The 27954-nt window shown below is 40.9% G+C and overlaps 1 protein-coding gene across 1 annotated transcript; it reads left to right on the top strand.

Annotated features, from left to right (window-relative positions):
- Positions 1–1718: 1718 nt before the first annotated feature.
- TXNRD1 (thioredoxin reductase 1) lies at positions 1719–27502 on the top strand (the record flags this gene model as incomplete). Its single annotated transcript, XM_077778562.1, has 10 exons — positions 1719–1837; positions 4652–4724; positions 6708–6827; positions 11765–11907; positions 12234–12349; positions 13471–13696; positions 18299–18391; positions 19667–19743; positions 21024–21180; positions 27395–27502. Coding segments are annotated over exons 1-10 (1200 nt in total), but the record flags the coding sequence as incomplete, so codon positions are not given.
- Between the last annotated feature and the right edge of the window lie 452 nt (positions 27503–27954).

The raw sequence follows: 27954 nt of genomic DNA, 5'->3' as shown, positions 1-27954 counted from the left end.
TTAGGGGTGCCTGGCTGGCTCGGTGGGTGAAGCATGTGGCTCTTGATCTCAGGGTTGTGAGTTAGAGCCCCATGTTGGGTGGAGAGATTACTTAAACTAAAAAAATACATTTAAAAAAATGTGTTCTTACCAAAAAGAGAAGTAAGCTTTACAGACTCATGCTTATTTATTTAGCCTCCCACACCCTCCCCCACTTTTTATTTCTTTGCTTATATAAAATGTCTTGGAGGGTGCCTGGGTGGTTCAGTCAATTAAGCGTTCAACTGACTCAGGTCATGATCTCATGGCTCGTGAGTTCACGCCCCGTGTCAGGCTCTGTGCTGACAGCTCAGAGCCTGGAGCCTGCTTCAGGTTCTGTGTCTCCTTCTCTGTCTACCCCTACCCCCACCTCACACATGCTCTCTCCCTCAAAAATAAATAAACATAAAACAAATAAGTAAAATGCCTTGGAAAAGCAGGGACTTTTATATTTAACTTTCCATGTAGGTAAATGTCAATTAATGATTTTGTTCAGATTTTTACCTGAGCAGTGTAGAAAAGTCTTAAGTACTTGGCTAATCTGTTTTAGTTGCTATTTACCAGGCCCCTATATATATACTTTTTTAAATATTTATTTTTTGGGGGAGCGCAAGTTGGGGAGGGGCAGAGGAGGGGAATAGAGCATCTGAAGCAGGCTCTGCGCTGACAGGCTGACAGCAGTGAGCCCAATGTGGGGGTCAAACTCTAGAACTGTGAGATTACGACCTGATCCAAAGCCGGACCCTCAACCAACGGAGCCATCCAGGCGCTCCTACCAGGCCCCTATCGTAATCTGAGAACTTAGCCCTCTTTTTACTGTACCTTTGACTAGAAAATAAAGATGACTGCCAAATGGTTATTGATATTTTTATTAAAAACATACAAGTATTTTAAAAACCAAATTTATTTATTTTTTAAAAAATTTTTAATGTTTATTTTTATTTTTTTAAATATTTTTATTTATTTCTAGGAGAGAGAGAGAGAGACAGCGTGAACAGGGGAGGGTCAGAGAGAGAGGGAGACACAGACTCCGAAACAGGCTCCAGGCTCTGAGCTGGCAGTCAGCACAGAGCCCGACGTGGGGCCCGACCCCACGAACCGCGAGATCATGACCCAAGCGAAAGTCAGATGCTCAACTGACTAAGCCACTCAGGCGCCCCTTAATGTTTATTTTTCAGACAGAGACAGAGCTTGAGCGGGGGCGCGGCACAGAGAGAGGGAAACACAGAATCTGAAGCAGGCTTCACCTGTCAGCACAGAGCCTGACATGGGGCTCGAACTCATAGACCGCGAGATCATGACCCGAGCTGAAGTTGACTGGTTAACTGACTGAGCCATCCAGGTGCCCCTAAAAACCAAATTTAAAAGCTAGTATAATAATTCTAGGAAAGGACTGATGATCTACTTAATTTAGGACTAAGTTGATTTTGTTGGAATGTCAGGATCTAACATGTAGATGTACTATATGAGCACTTCACGCTTAGCTCTGTGATGCGAAAAGGAATTAGGACAGCTCTAACGATACGCAAATCATCGATCACCACTTGAAAAGAGGGATGAACATTTTCTTCTTGTGTGCTGTAACATAAGTTAAACAGAAGTTTTCCTTTGCTTTTTTTCAGAGAAAGGTTTTCTCACAAAACTTTTCGGACATTGCTGCTTTTAAGTTAAATTATTTCCTCTTCCTTTTCTTTAGGCTTATCAGGAGGGCAGACTTCAAAAGCTACTAAAAATGAATGGCTCGGAGGATCTTCCTGAGTCCTATGACTATGACCTCATCATCATCGGAGGCGGCTCCGGGGGACTGGCAGCAGCTAAGGCAAGGCTCGTAGGGTGGTGTCTGGGTGGTGGGTAGACGTCACATTCCTGGTAGACTTCTGCGGCTCTCACTGGAATTAGCTTGGATGTTCAGAAGCTCACGTTGCTTCTGTGATGTTCTGCACGTTAACTCGGGCAGGAGGTGTTTATAAAGGGACTGTTTTAGAAATCATTTTTCCAGGTTGAACTGTATCTTCTTTATGAAAGCACTTATACATGACAGTACTGTGCCCAATATTTTGGGACACACTTTCTATTCATTTTGAGTTTGGCTGATTTTTCAAAGATAATAAAGGTATGGTATAGAAATGACCTGAAATTAAATAAGTATATTTCTTATTCTTTATAAATGTTATGAGGTTTTTTTACTTCGATAGTTTCCCTGTTCGCAAGCCTTCCTCCCCAGTAGGAAAATGGAGAGCAATTGGATTTCTTAAACTTAATCATTAAAAATGCTTGCCTCCTGGGGTGCCTGGGTGGCTCAGTCAGTTAAGCGTCTCATCTTGAGGTCTGTGAGATCAAGCCCCACATCAAGCTCTATGTTGTCAGCAGAGCCTGGAGCCTGCTTCAGATTCTATCTCCCTCTCTCTCTGCTCCTTCCCCACTCACACTCTGTCTCTGTCTCTGTCTCTCTCACAAAAATAAATACACTTAAAAAACTTGAAAATGTTTGCCTCCTTTATATAAGAAATGAAGTAAGAGAATACCTGCTAACTCTGGTCTGGGGGTAATGGGATAGAGGATGTATAAATAAGGGCAGTTAAGAAATGAGACTCCTGGCCCTAAATTGAGATACATTTTCCATGTGTGAGGGGCCAAGGGCCCTTGGGCCTGTTATCCTTCCCCAAAAGGTACTTTTATTTTTTTTAATTTATTCATTTTGAGAGAGTGAGAGAGAACGTGTGCATGTATGTGTGTAGGTGGGTGGGGGGCTGCAGAGAGAGAGAGAGAGAGAGAGAGAGAGAGAGAAAGGGAATCCCAAGCAGGTTCTAGACTGTCGGCGCAGAGCCTGATGTGGGGCTCCATCCCATAAGCTGAGAAGATCATGACCTGAGCTGAAATCAAGAGTTAGATGCTCAACTGACTGAGCCACTCAGGCGCCCCCCAACCAGTACTTTTTAAAAGATGAGATGGTGGGGCGCCTGGGTGGCTCAGCCGGTTAAAAGTCTGACTTCAGGTCAGCTCATGACCTCACAGTTTGTGAGTTCGAGTCCCTCATTGGGCTGTGTGCTGACAGCTCAGAGCCTAGAGCCTCCTTTCGANGGGGGGCTGCAGAGAGAGAGAGAGAGAGAGAGAGAGAGAGAGAAAGGGAATCCCAAGCAGGTTCTAGACTGTCGGCGCAGAGCCTGATGTGGGGCTCCATCCCATAAGCTGAGAAGATCATGACCTGAGCTGAAATCAAGAGTTAGATGCTCAACTGACTGAGCCACTCAGGCGCCCCCCAACCAGTACTTTTTAAAAGATGAGATGGTGGGGCGCCTGGGTGGCTCAGCCGGTTAAAAGTCTGACTTCAGGTCAGCTCATGACCTCACAGTTTGTGAGTTCGAGTCCCTCATTGGGCTGTGTGCTGACAGCTCAGAGCCTAGAGCCTCCTTTCGATTCTGTGTCTCCCTTCTTTCGATTCTGTGTCTCCCTTTCTCTCTGTGCCTCCCCCATTCCCTCTCTGACTCTGTTTCTGTCTCTGTCTCTGCTCTCTCAAAAAGAAATAAACATTAAAAAAAATTTTTTTAATTAAAAAAATTTTTANAAGGTATAGCCTGTGGGTCAGTAAGGGTAGATTTCAATGAAGCTGCCCAGGTCAGGAGCAGGCCAGTATCTGGCCTCCAGCCATACTTTGCTGTAAATGATTTGGGAATAATACTGGATGTATTTTACCCTAGTTCTGGAGCTTTTATTTTTTTTTTTAATTAAAAAATATTTTTTAATGTTCATTTTTGAGAGAGAGAGCGAGCAATAGAGCATGAGTGGAAGAGGAGCAGAGAGAGAGGGACACGCAGAATCCAAAGCAGGCTCCCAGCCTGAGCTGTCAGCACAGAGCCCACCATGGGGCTTGAACCCATGAACTGCAATTAGACGCTTACCAAACTGAGCCACCCAGGCACCCCTAGTTCTCTTGGTTTTAAAGGACACACGGACTCGATCCTTTCAGATAACCTTTGGAGGTTCTAGTTGGCAGTACACAAAACTTACTCTGTGAGAAAGATAAAGGATACTCTGCAAAATGAATTTCTGACTGTTGTCATCACTTCCCTAAAATCGATTTGGAAAGTGTCTAGATACCATCAACTTTCTTACTGGCTCTTCACATGAAATTTTAGGAAATCTGACAATTGTAGAAGAAAAACTTTTCCAATATTCTGCCTAGATACCGAATTAGATAAAACTTAAAATACTTTAAAAAACGCTTAGAGGATGCAGATGGAATCAAGGGTTGTAGACTGTCATAAATCTTTTTTACTGGCTATTCACCTGCCTGCTTAGAAAAGACCACAGACTCTTCACATTATTGCTTAATATGCTACAGTTTGTGTGGAGTTAGGTAAGAGGATTCTAGTGTGTCCGGATGATGATTTTACGGCTGTACTCTGTATGGTCTCTCAAACTACCCTTATGACTCTCTCAGTAGTGCTTAATTTTTATCTTGGAGGCTCATTAATCATCTTGGTACAGTATGTGCAATTCCAGGCAGTAATAACTGGTTATGCTGTGGGCACTATCACTTAATAAGAATAGCTTGGATTTTTAACAGCTCATTTCTAGTCTTTCCAGTTCATTTTAATAGTTTCCAGTTCATTTTAATACTTTCATTTTCTAGGAGGCAGCCAAATACAACAAGAAGATATTGGTCCTGGATTTTGTCACTCCAACCCCCCATGGAACTAGATGGGGTAAGCTTTAAAGTATTTTGGAAGTGAATTTGTAGGAGAAAGTTTCTCCCTGACACGTGTTTAAATGGCTCCTAAAACACAATTAAAAATTTAAAAGTTAAATTAAAAAACAAAAACACATATACCTCTTTCACTTGTGATAAGTTAAAGTGGATGCCAGTTAAATGTTAAAAATTGAGAGTTTTTGGGCAGAGTCAAGGTAATGCAGAAGCTTATTCACAGCTGTTCCGAGGATTTAAAGCTGAAGATTTGAGTAACTTTGTAAACTTAGGAGCTTAATATATATTAATATATATACTAGTGAGGAGACAAAAGATAAGCAAGAACTTTACAAATCATAAGTGGTACTAAAGAAATTATATGGTAGGATAGAGAGGAACTGGGTAGAGGAACGAGTTTAACTTTGAGAAGATTATCAAGGAAGGCCTCTGAAGAGGTGGCCTTTAGATAAGGCTGAAAGAATAAGAATGAACAAGTTATGCCAGAAGCTGAGGAAGAACCTTCCAGGGGACATTTCTCTCACAGGATAGAACATACAAAGGCCTTGAGACAGGGAGGAGTCCTTCATGATGGTAGCATGGCTGATAGGAGCTGGGGGTAAGATTGGAGAGAAAGGCAGGGGTCAGGCTGTACGGGTCCTAATAGGCCAAGATGAGGAATTGGACCTAATCGAAGCACAGTAGGAAGCCTTTGAGAAGCGGATTGATGGGATACATAGATCTTACCAAGATGACTTAGCTGCTCTAATTAGGAGGTAAGAAGCAGAAACTCTTGGATAAGAGTGTCTCAGTTTCTAATTCATCCCTTCAGCAAATATTTATTAGGTGTCAGTGTTGTGTCAGACACTATTCTTTTTTTCTTTTTTTTTGTTTTTTAACGTTTATTCATTTTTGAGAGACAGAAAGAGAGTGCAAGTTGCGGAGGGGCAGAGAGAGAGGGAGAAACAATTTGAAGCAGGCTCCAGGCTATCAGCTCAGAGCCTGACTCAGGGCTCAAACCCATGAACTGTGAGATCATGACCTGAGCTGAGGTCGGACTCTTAACCAACTGAGCCACTCAGGTGCCCCATTTATTCTTTAAGTTCATTTATTTTGAGAGAGAGAAAAAGAGAGAGCAAGTGGGGGAGGGATAGAGACAGAGAAAGAGACGATCCCAAGCAGGCTTCCCATTGTCAGCACAGAGCCCGATGCAGGCCTTGAACCTTGAGATCCTGACCTGAGTGGAAGTAAGATGCTTAACTTGAGCCACGCAGGTGCCCCAGGCTCTATTCTCACACTGGGCATAGCCCCTCTGGCTTGGGGAAGTTGCATTCCATAGTGGCAGTCTGGAGGCATTCTCCTCAGAAGGCTTCTGTGTCCTGAGCTGTGACGGCTACTGCCATCTTGCAGTCTCTGGCCGTTTTGTCTGCCTCCCTGCCTGCCTGTATTTCGTTCTAATGGAGACAGTCTAGCGCCATGCTGTTTAATCTTAGAGATGCTAAACCTTTTGTTTTATTTTGGTCATGAATCCTTTTGTGAGACTCCATGAAAGCTATAGACCACCATCTTAAGAAAAATGCTCACGTACACCAGAGTCATATGTGATTCCAGACCCACCGCAGTCCACCTGTGGCCAGCTTAACCGTCCCCTTCCCACTTAGTTATGTTCAAAGATTTGGTGGCAAGTATAAGATTGCATGCAAAGTAAAATTTCAATTGCTGGCATCTTTATTAGCAGTCAGTTAATTTTGAATTTTTGAAGTGTTTGGAAATTGTGGAAATCTCATTTTTCCTTTTGTTTCAGGGTGATGTCACTGTGTTTGACACCTAAGGCTCTCTGAGCTTAGAAATGCCATGAGGCTTAGGAATGAACTTGCATAAACAGTATTGGGCTACGTTAGGCAAATAAATGATGATCTTTCGTAGTGTGGTATGATGATTCTGGACCTTTTTCTGTCAGGAATCGTGAAGCAGGGTGTGAACTGATTTCTCACTGTTGTTGCAGGTCTCGGAGGAACATGTGTGAACGTGGGCTGCATACCTAAAAAACTGATGCACCAGGCAGCTTTGTTAGGACAAGCCGTGCAAGACTCTCGAAACTATGGTTGGAAGATCGAGGAGACGGGTATGGCGGGAGAAGCTGCACGTGGTTTTGAGGGGTGTGAGCTGTGGTCTTAGATGCAACATCCAGTTTTATAAGGCTAGAGAATAACCTGGACGTGTTTATTGCTTACAGTTTTTATGTATAAAATTACCGCAATTACCTTGTGTCACATAGTTGCCCCAAATGGATACTGCACTGGGAGTGTCTTTCTGTAACAGAAAACCAGAATTTTTTCAGATAAATTATTTTTTATTTTTCCTATATATTAAAGTAATCTCCTATGCCCAGCATGGAGCTTGAACTTACGACCCTGAGATCAAGGGTCGTTTGCTCTATCAACTGAGCCAGCCAGGTGCCCCTCAAGTAAATTCTTACAGTTATGTAGAGTTTCATAAGGGAGTGCAAATTTATTTGCTTTCCTTTGAATCTTTTTCGTTTTTCTCTCTCCAGAGAAATCCGTGTATGAGCTGATAGTTTTGGAGCGAGGAGACTCTTTATTTGTTGAGAAAGGGAGGGTTAGTCTTTGGATAAAACATGCAGAGTACACTGGCAACCCTAAAAAGTTGAGGAATTTGTTGCCTTGAGAAAGTAAGTTGTATTGCCTGGTAGAAGAATAAAATGAGGTTGGCACAGCTTCATAGTTAAATGACATAGGTCACCATGTCCTTGAAGAGGGAAACTCTAACCTTGTCTGATACTAGTTTTGAGATCTACAGGGTATGGGACATTTGCTAGGGTAAATTATTTTATAGCTTTTTCTGAGTTTTAATTAACAGTTCACTCAATATTTTAAATAAGCATAAATGCATGCTTTGAATAATTTTGCTCCTACTCAGATTAATCACGCTTCCTTTGTTTGATGCATTTCCTTCCTGTTTAAAATCAACAGCACTTCTTTTTCAAGTCTAAAATCTTAGAAAATCAGTTACTTTAAAAGCTTTCTTATGTTGGGGCCATATCTCTTTCCCCAGATCCTTACGAGGCTACTCTCTGTTCATGACCTTGGGGCCTGAGGCTGGTACAGAGCAGCCATCACTCACGTTCTTGTCTCTTGCCAACAGAAAGGGTAGTTGAGCTGACTCTTGACCTATGGAATATGAACATGATCTAGCCCTAGCCCACCTCTATTCCCACCTCTACTCCCTCTCCCAAGTTATTATTTACTCTCATGTCTGAATGTCTCCACACTGTGTCTGCCATTAATGCACTTTTTCCATTCCTCGAAGCCTACTTCTGTTTTTCTTTTTTAATTTATTTTTATTTTACTTTTTTTTATTTCCACAAACCCTTGTGTTGAGCGCTGACTTTCACCAGATCGCAGTGAGGGAGCTGCCCAGCTGCGTATCAAACCAGGACCCAGAAACAGGTCGTTTAGGAATGGTTTAGCACCAGGTTCCCCGTAAACGTGTGTTGCTTGACAGGCAAGGGGGCGGAAGCCTGCTTTTCATGTCCCTTCAGTTAATTTATTAGACTTTTAGTAGACATTTTAGAAATTCTGCTGATAATAGAGGTGAGTCTGTGCTGGGGAAATACTGATGAATAGTACAGATTCTGTAAGCATGCAGATTCTGTTCTTCACTGATGCGCTGATACTACAGACCAAGTGCCCTGGGAGCTCAGAGGTAGGATGGTTAATGTGATCGAAGTGGTGACAAGTAGTCTTTCCTTCACCCTAGCCTTCCTGACACATTAAACATAGGTTGTTGTCATAGGTAGATGTGGGCACAACTTGTGACTTTGCCATCTACTGCCTGTGGTGAGGATTAGATACAGTAGTGTGACCAAATAACTGTCACTCAGCAAACATTAGTTTCGGTCCTTTCCTCTGGACTTGCTGCTTTTAACTCCTCCATTCAGAGTTTCAGTAAATCAGGGTAGACTCTGGCAAGCGCTTGGTTCTTTGGTTAATGGTTTGTGGGAAAATATTTATAGATACTAAAGGAAGTTGTATATTTGAACCAAGTTAGTTTCCTCTTAAAGAGAACATTAATCTGAAATTAATCTGAATATTATAATCTGAAAAAGTCTAGAATTTGCTGGAACAAGTAAGGTCGTTCCAAGCAAATTTTGATTTACGCAGCTTTATAATTTGCATATGCTGTCATCTACAGAGTGAATGCAGCCTGTCCCTTAAATCTAGGTAAAAACAGCGCCGGGGGGCTATATAACTCAGACAACTATTATTCAGTCATATAGGGGTCTAGTACCCAAATTGGTATGTTGTACTAATTGATGTAAGCTTTAAACTGTCAACTCTTAAGGAAAGTGAAGTCACTGGAACAGAATTCTTAATTTTAAAATGTGGGAAGTGTATATAGTGGGTAGGTCTTTAGAGTCTTAAAAAGGTAAGAGTTAAGTACAGGCTTCTGCTGAATGTGAATTTTTGTTAACAGGACCAAGCAAGTGTAATTCTAATAAATTCAGTAACCAGGTGAATGGTGAAATAGGACTTGGTGAATTGGCAGATGTTTCCAGCAAAAGAATATCTCTGTAGCTATCATGTAACAAGAAAGACTGGCTATGCTTATTTATGTTGAGTTTATCTCTAAGTTACATAATAAATGTGTAGCCACTGAGGTAAGAAAGAGCCACTAGTAGCATAGTCTCGATCTATACAAAAACCAGTAAATGCTCCCTGAATTTTATGGAGTTTTGAAACTTGGACCAGGAGTGCCGTGTGGCTCAGTTGGTTGGGCGTCCGGCTTCGACTCAGGTCATGATCTCACGGTTCGTGGGTTCGAGCCCTGCATTGGGTTCTGTGCTGACAGCTCAGAGCCTGGAGCCTGTTTCCGATTCTGTGTCTCTTTCTCTCTCTGCCCCTCCCCCACTCCTGCTGTATCTCTGTCTGTCTCAAAAATGAATAAAACCAAAAAAAAAATTTAAAAAAAATTTGGACCAAATCAAAGTTTGTTTTGTCTCTTTAAGGAAATTATTTATTCAACTATGTTAGCAGTTTTACTTTTGTATTTCTTCCCCCCTTTCTAGGCTTTAACAATAGAAATACATACTCTTCTCTTTTTAGTGCCTTCTTCCTCTTGTATTTGTTAGCAGCAGTCTTGAAGTGTCCGGTATGAACGATGTCCTGTATTTAACTCCCTTTACTCTTTGTAAACGGAAACCTAGTGGTTTGTTTATTCTGTTATCTTCAGTTTTTCTCATGAAGCCTTGGGACCTCTGAAGCTAGCTATGGCCTAGCAGAAAGCACCAGAGCTGGGCTTGGTGGGAGAGGCCTTCTGTGCCTGCCGGTCTACCACTGGGGCAGCAGTCAGTTACCTCCCTCCTTTGAAAATGGTCGTGGGGAGGAATACAGTGGATTTAAACCAACGTTACTTTATGTCATTAGATCTTAGAGCAAGAAAGAAACTTGGAGGTGTATTTTTCAGATGAGAAACCCCTAGAGGCTGCTGATCCCTGTTGCCACAGATGAAATGTGAAGGCTTATTTTAGAATTTTTGAATAGAAACCTATCTAATCTCATGTCCTTGACCCAAGAACAGTGCCCTGGTTGTCTGGGAAGGCTGTGTGACGCTGCAGATAGCCCCCGGCACGGTGGCACGGCGAAGGAGGGAAGGGACGGGGCCTGGCAGCGCAGCTGAATCTGCCCGTGACGGGGGAGTGACACATCCAGGGCTCGGCGCAATCTGCCCTTTTCCGAAGCTCTGAACTGAGAACGTACAGAGAAAGTCTCAGGTCTTTAAAACAAAAACAAAAGAACCTAGAGCTCAGTCATGTAAACTGTTTGCTTTATGTATTTTAGATTTCTCCATTTGAGTTTCCCTGTGCTCAAGAATTGAAATCAGCTTTTAAAACATTAAGTATTTGAGAAGTTGTAGGATAGCATTGTCATTACAAAGAAAGCAAGATCATTGCAGAGTTACTATTCTATTCCATTCCTGGCACAAAAAACCAGTTTTTGTGCTGTCATTCCCAGCTCCAGAGGCTGGCCATTGTGTCTCTCGACTTGGTTCACCACTTCCTATGTGGTGGGGCTCTTTAACCTTCAGACTCCTCGTTTCCATGACAGTCTTTCAGTATATGTTGGTTCTCTTTTCCTTCCTTCTAAACCACAGCTTTCCTAGAATCTGTCTTCATCTTACCACCAGAGTAAATTTTATATGCATCCTGTTTTTTTCCTCATCATTCATAAGGTATTTATGAATGAATGGTTGATTTTTATGCATTGAAATTCAATATTTTTGTGCCTGACTCAATTCATTTTATAAAAGAATTTAAAAATCTTCCTATTCTTTGGTGAGGTGTAGGGATTTGGGGGGCAGTGAGACAGACTCTTAAAATTCTCTGTCTATATCAAGGGTCAGCAAACTTGTTTTATAAAGGGCCAGATAATATTTTAGGTTTCATGGGCTCTGTTGATCTGTCATGACTACTCAGCTCTGCCATTGTAGCATGAAAGAAGCCCTAGACAATATGTAAACAAATGATCATGGGTGTATTTCAGTAAAAGGGTTTATAAAAAAGGTGATGGGCTGCATTTGGCTGTGGAGCCTTAATTTGCCTTTGTTTACCAGCCTCCGGTCTAGACACTGTTACCAGTTTAGTAACTCTACATCAGGATCCCTTGGGGATTGTTACAGGTATAGAATCCTCCAGGCTTTATCACACCTCATTACCCCAGCAGTCAGCATTTACAAAGTAAAATTCCCATTCATTTCTAAAGAAATGAAAAGGATTATGCGTGGTTATTTTGGTTATTTTAGTTATTATGCATGGTTCTTTTAGGAATTTTCAAGAAGCCTGGCATTATCTAAGTATATGGTAGTTTTCTAAAAAAGAAAATATTTGAGCTCAAAAAGAATGTTTATGTGTTGGAAATGAAGGACCCTGCTTTTTTAGATGAAAAGGTCTGCTCTTTGTATTCCATGTGAACAGTTGCTGAGAAGTGATCTTTGCCAGGCAGCTGAAAAGCTAAAAACATCTTGTCTTATTTTCTTGTGCAGTTAAACATGACTGGGATAAAATGACGGAAGCCGTACAGAATTACATCGGCTCCCTGAACTGGGGCTACCGGGTTGCTCTGCGGGAGAAAAAAGTCACCTATGAGAATGCATATGGAGAGTTTGTAGGTCCTCATACGATTAAGGTAATTGTGTGATAGGCTGAGTAGCTAATGTTTGTGTTTTAAACTTTTCGGGGGGATGAGGGAGGAATAGAGAAAGTGATTGTCTTGATAAAAGTAAAAGCCACTGTGACCTAGACTGTCCAGTTTGGTGATTTTGCAGGCACATCTTCTTATGGGCGTTTTCCATGTGGTTGTGGTAGTGTAATAACACCAGATTTGGGGCCCAGTCACCTGGATTTGAGTCATGGCTCTGCTGCTTACTAGCATCATGTATTACCAAATTGTTGTGAGGATCAATTTGGATAATGTGGTGGGTTATTAAAAGTTGACACTTGGTTTCTTTGTAGGCAACAAATAACAAAGGCAAAGAAAAAATTTATACAGCAGAGAAATTTCTCATTGCTACTGGCGAGAGGCCACGGTATTTGGGCATCCCTGGCGACAAAGAGTTCTGCATCAGCAGGTGAGCAGAGGCTGGAGGGAGAAAAAGATACACCCATCCCCTGTTGAGTTCTGCTTTTTCAGTTTTTTTTTTTTCTTCAAACCCATGTAGGCCATTTCCTAGAACTTCTGAGTTTTTTTGTTTTTGTGTTTTTTCTTTGGCCGTATTTTTGCCCAAAGGGACAGAGGCCTGGGAAAAAGAGAAGGGAAAAAATTATTTTATGCAAGAGAACATTTAGAAAATTCAAAACTGTAAACACTGGTCTTTCTTACCCCCCAGTTAACATTACTGCTAACATGTAGATATGTGCTTATGTTGAAACTTGTATTTGAAGTTTATACATGTGTGATTATGTCTTATAAATGTGTTAACATCCAGTTATTGATAAATATGTCCTCTTGGGTGCTTTCTGCCTAGGAGTTTCTGCTCATGTTATAAACTGTTTCTTCTCGGGCTCTTTTTTGGGGAGGGTATGTGATTCTTTTTTCCTTTGTGCCTCATACAGGGGCAGCTCAGTGGTGACTGTTCACTGCCTTGAATGGGTTCCCTTCTCATAGTTAAAAAATAATTCATTTCCTAAAAATGCTTTTGTGATCTCTCTCGTCTTGTATATTCTTCACTTGACTAAAAGATATGGTCAGGTTTTACTCTTTAGAGTTGGTTTTCATATTACAGAACAGTTATCTCTTGCTGATTGGTGTTCTAGATGGATCTTCCACCTTGGAGAGAGCTGAGTGAGGGGAGGATGACAGGTGGGGGGGCTGGGTTTGTGAATACATGATGTTAAACACATTAGTGGAGCATTATTGCAAACAGTTCAAGATCATTTTATTTGACCGTGAGTCGGGATTAACGTCAGGAGTCAGGAGGTTTGCTGTGTTCGGCTGTGGGCAGCTTGAGCTGCTCCCAGAGCAACCGAGTGGCCAGAAAGGGAGGGGGTCTAAGCCCTTGTAGACACTCTTCATAGATTATGTATGTAGCCAATTGAATGTTTTTAATTTTAAAAGTGTATTCTTGAGAAAGCAAAAATATTTACTTTGATTCAGTCATCACTCACATTGGAATATTTTCCATTTCTTTCTTCCCGGCCCTCACCTTTTTTTTTTTTTTTTTTTTTTAAATTTTTTTTTATTNCTTTTCAGTGATGATCTTTTCTCCTTACCTTATTGTCCGGGTAAGACCCTGGTGGTTGGAGCATCCTATGTCGCCTTGGAATGTGCTGGCTTTCTTGCTGGCATTGGTTTAGATGTCACTGTTATGGTACGATCCATCCTTCTGAGAGGATTTGACCAGGATATGGCCAACAAAATTGGTGAACATATGGAGGAACATGGTGTCAAGTTTATAAAACAGTTTGTACCAATAAAAGTAAGTGGAGTTGCTGGTAGTTTTGTTGGTTTCATACTCCTGTTTAGAAGGCAGGAGAGAGAGGGTGTTGGGGTGGGTGGAGGGAGCATTCCTTCTACCATATGAACCATCAGGAGTGCTGTACTTCCTCAGCAGTGATCCTGGTACATGAACTTGTACCTGCTGCCACCTAAATATCTGCACATTAGTAATTTCTTCATTATCATCTCAACTTTCTTCTGGTTCTCTTTTGTTTCATGTCTCCCTTCACGCATCCCTTTGCTTTATAATCTTTGGTCTGTTAATCTTTGTTTCTTCGTACACACCAGTGATTTAAATAAGAGTTCAAGACTTGGCTCAATTTTTTTTTTTTTAAATATTTTTTTTTATTTATTTCTAGGAGAGAGAGAGAGATAGTGCGAGCAGGGGAGGGTCAGAGAGAGAGGGAGACACAGACTCTGAAATAGGCTCCAGGCTCTGAGCTGGCAGTCAGCACAGAGCCCCGATGCGGGGCTCGAACCCACGAACCGTGAGATCATGACCTAAGCGAAAGCCGGACGCTTAACCGACTAAGCCACCCAGGTGCCCCAAGACTTGGCTCATTTTTAAATTTTTTTTCCATGAGATATTTGTCCTTGGTGTACTGTGTAGTGAACAGATACACTGTATTATTCTGGCTTCTCCAAAAACGATTATCTAATTTTGTTACATGGGCTCTTTTTTTTTTTTTTGCTTATTCAGTCTTCTTTTGAAAAGGTTGAAAAATATGCCGAGTTACCCTGGGAGTTAACATCATCACAAATATTTTGATATAAAAGTGACAAAATCACTCCTCATATCTCTAATAGATAAGTTTCCTTTAGTGCAGGTAACGGTGAGACTGTTTTAAAGTTCAGGAATTTTGGCTGTCATTTGCTGAGTGGGTTAACTTAGGCCTTTTGTGTGACCATGTTAAGAGTTGCTTAATGTTGATAGAGTTTGAGCATTGGGACCAGAATGACCTGCTTTGAATACTATCATACCATTTTCTTGCTGTATGACTTTGGGGAAATCACTTAATCTCTCTGAGCTTCAGTTTCTTCCATAAAGTTAGGGTGGTAATAGCGCCTGTCTCAGAGTTCTCGTGAAGACTGCAGTTGCTGACATGGAGAAAGTTATTAGGACAGTACCTGGCACAGAGTGAGTCTAGTGTTGTTGTGAGGGTGAAGTGGCACACGTCCTGCAAGTTACTAGCACTTGACTCCTGGAGTTGTCTTTTAGGGAGTAGAGGTACATGGGGTACATTTGCCCTCGGGCTGTGCTTAGAAAACAACAACTGTACCTGCAAGTTGTGCTGATGGAAAAGTAACATTTTCTTCTCTTAACATCTGTTTGTAATTCCAGCGTGCAGTGCAGCCTTCAGCGTTATAGTAGTTCTGGGAGTAGTTCCTGTACAGCAGTACAGGGAGTGGACGCTTCCATGCATTACTCACTGCTCATCGTGAGAAGTGTGCTCTCTTTTTGTTTTTGTTTTGTTTTGTTTTTTGAGAGAGAGAGAGTACGTGTGCAAGCAGGGGAGAGGGGCAGAGGCGGAAAGAGAATCTTAAGCAGGCTCCACACTCAGTGTGGAACCCAGCTCGGGGCTTGATCCCATGACCCNCGCCCCCCAGCCCCATCCACCTGTCCATCTGTTTGTTTTCTCTAGTTAAGAGTCTGTTTCTTGGTTCGTCCGTGTTTTTTCTTTTGTTCATTTGTTTCTTGAATTCTGTGTGTGAGTTAAGTCACATGGTATTGGTCTTTCTCTGGCTTATTTCGCTTAGCATCCCTGTTGTTGCAAATAGCAAGATTTCATTCTTTTTTATGGCTGAGTAATAATCCATTTTTTATATAAACCACATCTTTATCAATTCATCTACCAATAGACACTTAGGTTGCTTCCATAATTTGGCTATTGTAAATAATTTTGCAATAAACATAGGGGTGCATATATCCTTTTGAATTAGTGATTTTGTATTCTTTAGGTAAATGCCTGGTAGTGCAATTACCGGATTATATGGTAGTTTTTTTTTTTTTTTTTTTTTTTTTTTTTTTTTTTTTAAAGAGAGTGTGAGAGAGAGCAAACGGGACAGGGGCATGGAGAGGGAGAGAATCTTAAGCAGGCTCCATGCTCAGCACAGAGCCCAAGGGGAGGCTTGGTCCCACGACCCTGTGACCATGACCTGAGCTGAAATCAAAGAGTTGAAAGCTTAGCTGACTGAGCCACCCAGGCGTTTGAGTAGTTCTATTTTTTATTTTTTAAGGATCCACCGTATTGTCTTCCAGAATGGCTGCACCAGTTTCTATTCCTGCCAACAGTGCATGAGGGTTCCTGATTCCCTGCATCCTTGCCAATGCATGGTGTTTCTTGTATTTTTTTATTTTAGCCATTCTGACAGGTGTGAGATGTTATCTGATTGTGGTTTTGATTTGCATTTCCCTGATGATGAGTAATGTTGACCATGTGTCTTTCTATGTGTCTGTTGACCATCTGGATGTCTTCTTTGGAGAAATGTCTGTTCATGTCTTCTGTCCATTTTTTAATTGGATTTTTTTTCTTGGTATTGAGTTGTATACAGTCTTTTTTTTTTTTTTCAAATAAATTCATTATATATTTTGGATACTAACCTTGTATTAGATAGGTCATTTGCAAATATCTTCCCCCAATCTGTAGGTTGTCTTTTAGTTTTGTTGATTGTTTTCTTCGCTGTCTGTGCAAAACCTTTTTATTTTGATAAAGTCTCAATAGTTTATTTTTATTTTTGCTTCCCTTGCCTTACAAGACATATCTAGAAAAATATTGTTATGGCCAGTGTCAAAGAAATTATTGCCTATATTGTCTTCTAGGATTTTTATGGTTTCAGGTCTCACATTTATATCCTTATTCCATCTTGAGTTTATTTTTGTGTTTGGTATAAGAAAGTGGTTCAGTTTCATTTTCTTTGCACGTAGCTGTCCAGTTTTCCCAGCATCATTTGTTGAAGAGACTTTTTCCCATCGCATATTCTTGCCTCCTTTGTTGAAGATTAATTGGCCATTCCTTTATAATGTCTTAACATTTGGAGAGTTGTGAGCCCTTTTGAGAATCTTGTAGACTATCCCCTAGTGAAATAAACCTGTGTCTGTGCACATTAACATTTTACTTGGGTACCCAGAGTGTCTCTGATTCCCATGGGTCGTGGTGAACACGTGCTGTGTTATACAGTGACCCGGTAGAAGCGCCCTTCTGCAGGGAGGAGGGACGGAGCGCATTGTGTGATGTGCACGGAGATTGTGGGGAATAAAATTGTTGTAAATGCAGAAATTGTTTTAGACATAGAAAAAGCCTTACTGGAACACAAAAGTAAGTGAGGCTGGAAAGAATTAGAGGTGAGATGAGGCCCTTGTCATTTTTAGGTAAATCTGAACTGATGCAGGTAATCTGACTAATGCAGCTCTTCTCCAAAGATTAGATTACAGCTTAAACTGGAAAGACATTTTCAGTATGTTCTGATGGGCTTAACTATGTAAGAAGGCAGGAATTTGAGAAGGAAATCTTTACTACTTATTTTTTTTTTTTAATGTTTATTTTTGAGACAGAACGTGAGTTGGGGTAGGGACAGAGAGAGAAGGAAACACAGTCTGAAACAGGTCTCAGACTCTGAGCTGTCAGCACAGAGCCCAATGCGGGCTTGAACCCACGAACCGTGAGATCATGACCTGAGCCGAAGTCGGATGCCTAACTGACTGAGCCACCTGGGTGCCCCTCTTTACTACTTATTAATGGTGAAACTAAAATGACCCTTGACCGTTTTCCCATACAGAATGGTTGCATTTAAAAGGTAGAATAGAAATTACAGGTGACCTTAGGAGTTTCTCCCAGTAAATATTTTACAGAAACCCATGATTTGCTGTCGTGGAGAGACCAAGGTTAACTACAGACTTGCAGAAGCCTCCAGGTGATGAGGGTTTTCACTTGTTGTAGTACAGTCTGAAGGTTATGGTTGATATCCACAAGGAGTAGGCTAGTATGTTTGGTCTCACCTGGCAAAGTGCGTGTTGCAGGTCTTGCTCGTTCCTCCCTACAGTCCTTAACAACCACCCCTCGTCCCTAGAAACGTACCTCCGTGCTCACTGTGCGTTTTAGGGCTTTCCAGCTGTTTACTGGTATCATGTTTGATCTACTCCAGTGTCTGTTCTTGGTTGACAAAGCTAAACATCTGTAGCCAGAAGAGAATCTCTGAACTTGAGCAGTAGGGGCTCTCCAGGGGATTAAGGGCTCCAGGTGAGTTACAAGATAGGAGCCTGGAAAGAGCGGCAAGTCATTAGTTGGATTTTAGGGATTGTAGTGTGCTTTCTCTGGCTTTTTCTCTCCTACTTTATTTTTTCTCTTTGAATTTTATTCTCTTTGGGAACTATTGGAAAGAAAGCCCCTCTAGCAAACATTAAGTAGCAAGAAAAAGGAGGATAAAATAGAAAACTCTCTTACTGTCCTAATGATGTTAAGGTGAGGGGGTGGGACATAAAGGACCTCTCATGCCAGATTTTGTATTTTAACTTTGGGTTAACCTGATAGAAGGGAGTTGATACATGTCTCTATTGTGGAGTAAAACTTTATTACTTTTATAGGTTGAACAAATTGAAGCAGGGACACCAGGCCGACTCAGGGTGGTAGCTCAGTCCACCAGTAGTGGTGAAACCATCGAAGGAGAGTATAATACGGTAAGGCACGGACCCAGGTTAGCCCGTTATTAGAAAGCAAATAATGTGCCTATGGATATTTGGATATTTGTGGGGTACGTGCAATGGCTATTTGCTATTTTCAAAACCTGATTATGTTTCCGTTCTAGGACATCTGTATTGCTTGTGATATTATAATTTGTTTTGGTATAAGGATGGCTTCAAATTTTCTTCAGTAACTTAAAAATGTCATTTGTCAAATAGGTATAAAAAGACATCCTTTTTAAAATGAAGTAGAACTTCTCTGACCTTCAAAATTTTGTCTTCATAGCTCAGTACTTAAAACAACTTAAGGAGTGCCTGGGTGGCTCAGTTGGTTGAACTTCCAACTTTGGCTCAGGTCATGATCTCATGGTCTGTGGGTCTGAGCCCCGTGTCAGGCTCTGTGCTGACAGCTCAGAGCCTGGAGCCTGCTTCGGATTCTGTGTTTCCTCCTCTCTCTGCCCCTACCCTGCTAATACTCTCTCTCTGTCAAAAAGCAATATTTTTTTTAAATTTTAAAAAACCTTAATTCAGTCATAGGCTATGTTGTCTTTGTCTCTAAACTTGGTTAGATTTAAAAAAAAATTTACTTTTATGTTTATTTTTGAGAGCGAGAGAGCATGGGTGGGGGAGAGGGGCGGGCAGAGAGAAAGGGAGACACAGAATCCGAAGCAGGCTCCAGGCTCCGAGCTGTCAACACAGACCCAGACGCAGGGCTCAAACTCACAAAACATGAGATCATGACCTGAGGTGAAGTCAGATGCCCAACCAACTAAGCCACCCAGGCACCCTATAAACTTGGCTAGATTTATGAAGGAATTGCTAACTCTCTTTTTTTAATCAGTGGTTGAGGACTTATGCTATATTCTGTTCAAGAGGTTTTTTTTGTTTTGTTTTGTTTTGTTTTTTCTAATTTGTTTAAACTCTTGCATTATTTTTTTTAAACTTATTTATTTTGAGAGAGAGAGTTTGTGGGGGGGCAGAGAGAGAGAGAGAGAGAGAGAGAGAATCCCAAGCAGGCTCCGCACTGTCCCCTGAAAGTGCAGAGCCCACTTCAGGGCTCACATCCACAAACTGTGAGATCATGACCTGAGCTGAAACCAAGAGTCAGACATTTAACTGACTGAGCCACCCAGGTGCCACATAAAGTCTTACATTATTTTCTTAATGAAGACCTTCTTTAGAGGTCTGGAAAATGAAATCAGATTGGCTTAATGATTAAGTAACTTATGTGAAGTCTTTTATATCATACTCACTGATATATTAATTTTTCAGGTATTGCTGGCAATAGGAAGAGATGCTTGCACAAGAAAACTTGGCTTAGAAACTGTGGGGGTAACGATAAATGAAAAGTAAGAAAAAATTGTCTTATTGAATACTATTTCAGTTGTTAATAATACTGAGTAATAATGGAGTTTCAGATTTTTAGAGTTAGTTTGTATCATAGTTGGAGATCTCCCTTTTTAAGACTACAGATCTCTTCTTTCAGTGGTATTTTCTGTTTTATATTGTTTTTTCCTTTTCAAAATCTGAATGGAAGATAGAGCAGCTTGCAGCTTGTTTCTTTCATGTACAGTGTATAGCAAAGGATTCTAGCCCCACAGTTAATTGCAGGTGTGTGCTTTGAGCTTTACTAAATACGCAGGTTGGAGCCATGTTTAGAGCTACCAAGTTTTAGGATGATAAGTGGTCACTGCATTTCTAGGGACAGCTACAAGTATGAAGGACTTGTTTTCAAGGGTTAAAGTTAAAACCCTTTGGCCTGCGCAGTACAGGGGGTAACGAGACTCCGTGGTATCCGCTTATTTGCCGCCCGGGATGTTCCCAACATCACCTTTCTCACAGCCCAGTAGGAATATGTGCTGTGACTGGGAACCGCCATGGAAACTAAAAACACAGTTTTTTGTTTTGTTTTGTTTTTTTGTCTCTTCTAGGAATAACATATATTCTGGAGCAGAGACTTCCTAATCTTAGTGTGAGGATTTTTGTCTTATTTATTTTTTTATTAGGGTGGACAGACACAGTTGTTGGGGAGGTCACCAGTAAGATTTAGCAGACCAGGTGTTCCACCAGCATAATAAACTCACTCGCCAGTTTCCAGTGGGTCCAAAGCTGAGCTTTTGTGTAATGTTAACAGCTGACACTTACTCTGCACTTACTGTAAGCCATGGCCTGTTGTGCTAAATATTTTGTACCTGTTTTCATTTAATTCTCACAGCCCCTTAGGGTAGATGGTGGGATCCCTTTTCTTCTTACAGTATTCTCATTATTATTGACCCCATTAATAGGTGGGAAAGTAAAGCTCAGAGATATTAAATAGCCCTCCCAACATCACAGAGGTGACAACTAACAGACCTGGCATTACAGTTTAGAATCCACATACTCTTAACCACTCTGTTCTAGTTTTCCCCCAGGGTTTCTTACCATTTTCTTATTCCAGAATTGTCTCTAAGCTTTTAAAATATTTATTTATTTTTATTTTAGTTTATGTACGTATGTATTTTTAAGTAATACATTAGAATGTTGCCCTTAGCTAGAGTCACAATTTTGGCTCTTAGGGAGAAAGGGGAATTTTTTTGTTCTACTTAACCTAATAGTCGTAATTGATGATTTTAACTGAATGAATTTTCAGGAATGGAAAAATACCTGTCACAGATGAAGAGCAGACCAACGTGCCTTATATCTATGCCATTGGCGATATACTGGAGGGAAAGCTCGAGCTCACCCCAGTAGCAATCCAGGCAGGGAGACTGCTGGCTCAGAGGCTCTATGCTGGCTCCAATGTCAAGGTGAGTCTGTGGCTGACACCTGTTGATACTGTTTTTAATGATACCAGTTCTCTGTTGAGGGGAAGGTCTTGAATAATTTAGTTCTCTTGCTGATAGCATCCTACATGTGCTTTTATTAACTGTTTTCCAAACAAGACATTGGTAACACTGCTGTATCTTTGTGACTTTATTATGAAAATTGTCATTCTTGGAAATCACACTAGGGAAAAAATAAGCTTGATTAATCTTCAGCACTGTTACGTTCCATATACTTATAAATAGCTGTGTTTACATTAACTTCATTATTACCAATTTAAGTATAATTTTTTAAATCTTTTTATGACCTACATAGGCTATATAAGGATTTGGGGATCTAGGTGGTAATCATGTGCAGAGCTGCTTAAACCAATATTCAGGCTTTATTACCCTGTTCTTCTGCTCTTAGAATGCTTAATGTGTTAATGTTTTAAACTGATTTTTTAAAAGTCATTGTAGGAAATGTAGTCATTGTAGGAAACTCTTAGGTATGTTTCATGGGACTAGGTGTCAAGAAAAGAATAAATATACTCTATTTTTTAAGCTGATTTTTTTAGAGCAGTTACAGGTTCACAGCAAAATTGAGATGAAGAGATCCAAGATTTCCCATGTTATTTATTCCTTGCCTTCATACGTGCGTGGCCTTCCGCTTTATCAACATTCCCTCCCTAATTAATTTTTTGAAAGGATTCCAGGAGCATAGATTGTAAAGAGCTTAGTCACTACCCGTTTTCCTTGCACATTATCATCATGGGTTGATTTACATAGGTTCCAGAAACAGAAACCTCAGAGAATACAGCTTCTCAAATTTGTGACAGGCATTTTGAATGCACCTGGGTTAGTTTGCATAATTGCATAATAAGACTTTATATTTTGAAATTAACAGGATTGAGACTAAAAAGAGTTTTGAATCTCAGATTGCCTGATCATCCAGGGCATGTAGCAGCTGGTTCATATTGCTGTTTGGGCACATTTAACTGCTTCTTCAAGTGAGTCCTCTTGGGTTCATTGTTGCAGTTATTGGCTAGGATACCGAGAAAATATCTAGATCTATCTCTAGATCTGTATATCTAGTATCTAGAAATATAGCTTGAGGTGCCTGTGATTAGCTCTTGATCTTGTGTCTTTGTGTTTCCCTGAAGTGGAGATATTTTTATATACCAACAGTAACCAAAGGGAGCACTTAACAAAAATCTGCTCCTAAATAAATCTGAAGTTAATCAGCACAAAACTCTTCAAAACCTTTCCTGAATGATTGCACCTACTTTGGACATACCTGGCCTTCCATATGTGGGCGTGGTGCTGTGTTCTGTCCTCTGCTAGGTAGAGCAGATGTTTTCTTAAAGGGCTGTAAGCTTTTATCAACATCAGAATTTAATGTAAGTTGAAATTAAAGGACTCTTTTTGTTTGTTTGTTTGTTTGTTTGTTTTCTCTTATTTTTAGTCTAATAGACAGATGCTTGACCGAATAGGAAGATCAGCAGGTGCTGCTCAGGTCTTAGTTTGAAATCTTCCTGGTCTGTTCTTCAGTGTAGTAAATAAAGTCGAAACGCCAGTAGATCTCTAGGTTAAATGTATTTGGGGAAATCACACATTATTTTTTAAGCAACTGCATAATTCCTTTGATTTTGCCCAGCATGTTAGAACGTCAGCACATATCGGAGGTGAGGGAACCCATGCCTGCCTGCCTGCGTTCCGAAGGAGCAGTTCTCTGTTGAAAAGTTTAGCTTGACATAAACACCTGGCTGAGTTAAATCCATTATGGGATTTTGAGAGCCCAGATTGAATTGTGGCTGTTCGTGCCTTCCTCCAAAATTGCTATCCTTTGTTCCTCATTGCTTCGCAAGAATGTTCAGAGGAAAGGAGACCGAGTGTGACGTTTGAGTACTTGTGGCATGCCTGGTACTGTGCTAAGTGCTTTGTGTGTGCTATCTCATTCAGCCTCAGGGCAGCTGTGGAGGTTGATGACACAGTCCAGGGAAACTAGGTAACTGTGCAAAGTCACAAGGCTGGTAGGCAGCCAAGGCGTGGATGAAGTCTCCAGTACTGCTCTCTTACTCATGATGATTTATTGCCTAAGAAAGAAGACCTGGGAAGTCTAGATTATGGAAGAATAGGGGATGGAATAGGAATGATGTTTCCAGACTCCTTTGTTAAAGTTTATTTATTTATTTTGAGAGAGAGAGAGAGAGCACGAGTGGGGAAGGGGCAGAGAGAGAAGAAAAGGAGAATCCCAAGTAGGCCCTGTGCTGCCAGCACTGAGCCCGACGTGGGACGAACCCATGAAGCCAGGAGACTGTGACCTGAGCCGAAACCAAGAGTCAGATGCTCAACTGACTGGGCCACCCAGACACCCCAATCTCCAGACTTTTAAAGAATCCAGCAATTTGCAAACACCTTTGTAATGTATAATTTTCCTAAATAAAATGAAGTGGAACATACATTGGGAAAATTTAAATGAACCTTTTTAACACTTAATGATTAACATCATTTTCAAAACTTGAAGATATTTGCCACTAAACAAACTAAATATTCCATTTTTTAGGGAACATAAATGAAGGAATGAAAAAAAGTTTTTATCAGTTCAAAAGCTGATGGATAACAGACGCTAAAGCTGAGTCCGCCTGTGGATGAGAGACATTCCACTAAGCCCTTTTTTCAAACAAAGCCCGATGATCAGATACACATGCAAGCTTTCAACACGGTGTGATGGGCACTTCAGCAAAGTGAACAGTTGCTGTTCCTTGGATCTTTTCAGAATTGCTCTCAAACACTTGAAATTTACAAAGAGTAAACATTAGCATCTTTATTGTTAAGGTGTTACTTTATTAGTTCCGTTTTATAGTAAATATAAGATATTTTAGGGGCACCTGGCTGGCTCATCTGGTAGAGCATGCAACTCTTGAACTCAGAGTCATGATTTCAAGACCTGCATTGGGTGTGGAGCCTACTTAAAAAAGAAAAACATATATAAAATACTCTCTGTGAAAACTCTAGGGCAGCCACAATACACGTATCTTCAACCTCAAAAGTTCATTAAGTTGATTGTTGTGAAAACTGCCAAGTGTGCTTTCCAAATAAAAGTGTTGGAAGTGAGGATTACATTCTCCAGGCTAGGCCACAACAGTCCATAGAAGTGGATTGGAAACTGCATTTTGGAGCACGGGAGGAACTGGTCTTTTTATGTGGATGCAGATTTCCATCTGAAACACCTTTTCCTGCCTGAAGAATGTGCAGTTACCCTGTGTGTGTCTGCTTCTGGCAAATTCCTTTTCTCCTCTTTGTTGTTTGTTTTTCTAAGTTTATTTTACCTCCATTTGAGGGGAAGATATTTTTTGCTGAATATTGAGTTCTTGACTTACTGTGTTTCTTTAAATATCTTAACAATTTGCCTACTATCTCTGGTTGCATAGATTCTAAACAGACGTATGCCATCATTTTTATCTTTATTCTTCATAAGATTTTTTTTATTAGTGATTATTAGCAATTACTGCTAAACTATTGCATTCCTTGGTATGCTTTTCCTTATATTTATTCTGCTTATGATCTGTCAAGATTCTTGGATTTATCTGTTTTACCCTTGTCATCAACTTTGGGAAATTTCCAGCCATTCAGTTATTTTTTCTGTCTTCCCCCTTTCTTTATTTCCCCTCAGCCTCCAGTTAATGAATGTTGACTCAGTATTATCCCATGGGCCTCTGAGGCTCCTTTCATGTTCTTTCCCCCCGACCCCTTTCTGTGCTTTATTTTCCTAGAGAGCCTGATCAAGTTCAAGTTTGCTGATCTTTTCCACATCTTAAGCTATTAATTCCGTATTATGTAATTTGCACTTCAACTGGATTTTTCCATCTCTACTAGTTTTATGTATTTAAAATGTTTTCCTTTTCTCAGCAGGTTCATGTTTTCTCTGTTTTCTGGATTATTTATAGCTTATTTAATGTCCTCTGTTAATTCCATCATCTCTTTTTCAGTGTCTTTTTCTGTTCATTGATGTTTCTTGGTATTGGCTCACCTATTCTTACTCCTTTGCACGTCTTGTTAACTTGGAAGGATTTGGACATTGTACGTTGTACATTTTACATCGTTGGGTGCCAGGTTTTATTGGATTCCTTTATATGGTGGTCGATTTTGCTTTGGCAGCCTGTTAAGTTACATGGCATTAGTTTCATCCTTTCGTAACTTGCTTTTAAAATTTAGGGTCTGCCAATAACCACCTTTTATCTAGAGCTGATTTACTTCTACCACTAAACTGATGCCTTTTGGAGGACTCTCCCCCATTCCTCTTACTTTATGAATTCTTTCTACTCTGGCTTGAGGAAACGGAGCTATTTCCAGTCCCGTAGACTCTGGGCGCCTACTGCTTTCTACTTTCCAGCGGTTCTTTACTCACCCTTGAATCCCTCCTGCGACACATTTACAGAACCGTTCTCTGCCCAAGTCTCCGCAGGTGTCAAGAGTTCTCTTTGCGCAGTGCCGCGCTTGGGGGCTCTGCCCTGCGGCTTTGCTCTGGGCTGCCTCCTCTTGCACCCAGTCCTCAGGAAGTGCTCTGGGCAGTAAATAAGGAAATCACGGGGCTCGCCTCTTTTGTTTCCCTTCTGTCCGGATCGCAGTCCTGCACTGCCTGTCGTCCTGTGTCTGGAAGTGTTGCCTGCTGCTTGGTTGTCTAGTTGTTGACAGCAGGAACGAAATTGGTCCCTGGCGCACCATTATGGTTGTATGTGGATGTCCACGTTTACTTTTTTTTTTTTTTAAGTTTATTTCTTTTTGAGAAGGCAGCAGGGGTGGGAGGGTACAGAAGATCTAAAGTAGGCTCCTTGCTGACGGCAGAGAGCCCAGTGCAGGGTTCGAACTCACCTACTTGAACTGTGAGACTTAGACCTGAGCCGAAATCAGACGCTCAACTGACTGAGCCACCCAGGTGCCCCTGCCTCTACTTTTGATTAAGAATTCCAAGTGTTTATGATCTTTTTAGAGAAAAAGGATTATATTTATTATTTCTACAGGGAGACACATTTTATTTATTTAAAAAAAATTTTTTTAAGTTTATTTCTGAGAGAGAGACCGCATGAGCAGGGGAGAGTCAGAGAGAGAGGGAGACACAGAATCTGAAACAGGCCCCAGGCTCTGAGCAAGCTGTCAGCACAGAGCCCAAATCCACGAACCGTGAGATCATGACCTGAGCTGAAGTCGGACGCTTAACTGACTGAGCTACCCAGGCGCCCCAAAGGAGACGTATTTTAAAGGTTTTACACTAGTGTTTTAAAGAATGGGACTTGAGAATTGAATTCCTGATATTTTAAATGCAGAATGTTACTTATTAGGCTCACCTCTGTGTACAGATGTGACTGGTAGCTCTTTACCCAATAGCATTTACAAACATATTTGGCACTTACATAACACCTTTTCCACAGTTTACATCTGTATACTAAAGGCTCTGAGAAATCAGTAGTGGAGAAACCTGCTTATTTGCTTAATCCAGCGTGTCACAGACTTGTTTGACTTCAGAACCCTTTAGTCGTCTGCATGCTTAACATCATAAAATATGCTTTGGAAATAGTGTCATTAACTTTTTTTGTTTCCAAAGTCTTCATTACGCTTCCATGGCTGCAGGGTGGCACACTGAGAGTCTACACCGCAGAACCACTTCCCCATGTGTATGTGGGCCCTGCCCATCCCAGGAGACTGCGCCACTCAGTGCTGCCGCAGTGCTCTGTTAATGCATGTGGCTTTTTCTGGACAGTAAATTACTACTATAGAATGCTAGGAGAGGGGTTCTTGGCACAAAGGTAGAGAGAGTGTTTTTACAGCTCTTAATAGGCATTACCTAATTGGCTTTCCAGAAGAAGTCTATTAATTCCTGTCACCAATATGAGACTATTAGCGTTGGGTACACATGTATTGTTTTTGGCTGGGAGAAGCAGGGTGTCCTTACCGTTAACATCAGTTGGTAGATGGATGGAGAAGGCACGTGAATCTCTTCATGACTGGTCTTGCCACACCTCACTCCTTCCCTGAAATGATCACATGATTTCGTGTTTCTCAGCATATAGTAGGTTTGATGTCTGGTTTTGTGACTTCCCATACTTCTGGTAGAAATTTATTAGCCTGTTTTCCCCTCCTAATTTTGAACTTTGTGCCATACCCCCTTTTTTGAGTTGTAATTTCTCCTCTTGTAACTCTTTTCTTCATTTTGAAACAGTGTGACTATGAAAATGTTCCAACGACTGTGTTTACTCCTTTGGAGTATGGCGCTTGTGGCCTTTCTGAGGAGAAAGCTGTGGAGAAGTTCGGGGAAGAAAACATTGAGGTCAGTCACAAAGGGTGAAAAATAGCACAAAGACTTTTTGTAGACCCTATAATCCAGATTCTTGTACTGTCAACATTTTGCCCATGTGTTTTATACTTTTTATATTCTTTCTTTATCTGTGTATCTGTGTGTATTATTTTTTCCTGCACATTTTGAAAGTAAGTTGAATGCCTTTTTACTCCTAAACTCTTCAGTGTGTGTTTCTTGTGAACAGGGTATTTTCTTAAGTAACCACTGTATAGTTAACTCGTTTTTAGGAAGTTGAAGATCCACCTTTCATTTTTTAATTCTGTCAGTTGACCCAGTAATACTTTATTTTTGAGAGAGAGTAGAGGAAGGGTCAGAGAGAGAGAGGGAGAGAGAGAATCCCAAGCAGGCTTCACACTGTCAGTTCAGGGGTTGATGCATGAACCCATGAACTGTGAGATCATGACCTGAGCCAAGATCAAAAG

The sequence above is a fragment of the Crocuta crocuta genome, unplaced genomic scaffold (assembly GCF_008692635.1).
Source record: "Crocuta crocuta isolate KB4526 unplaced genomic scaffold, BGI_CrCroc_1.0 scaffold705, whole genome shotgun sequence".
Classification (NCBI taxonomy): Eukaryota; Metazoa; Chordata; class Mammalia; order Carnivora; family Hyaenidae; genus Crocuta; species Crocuta crocuta.
This window is presented reverse-complemented; position numbering and strand designations above follow the sequence as displayed.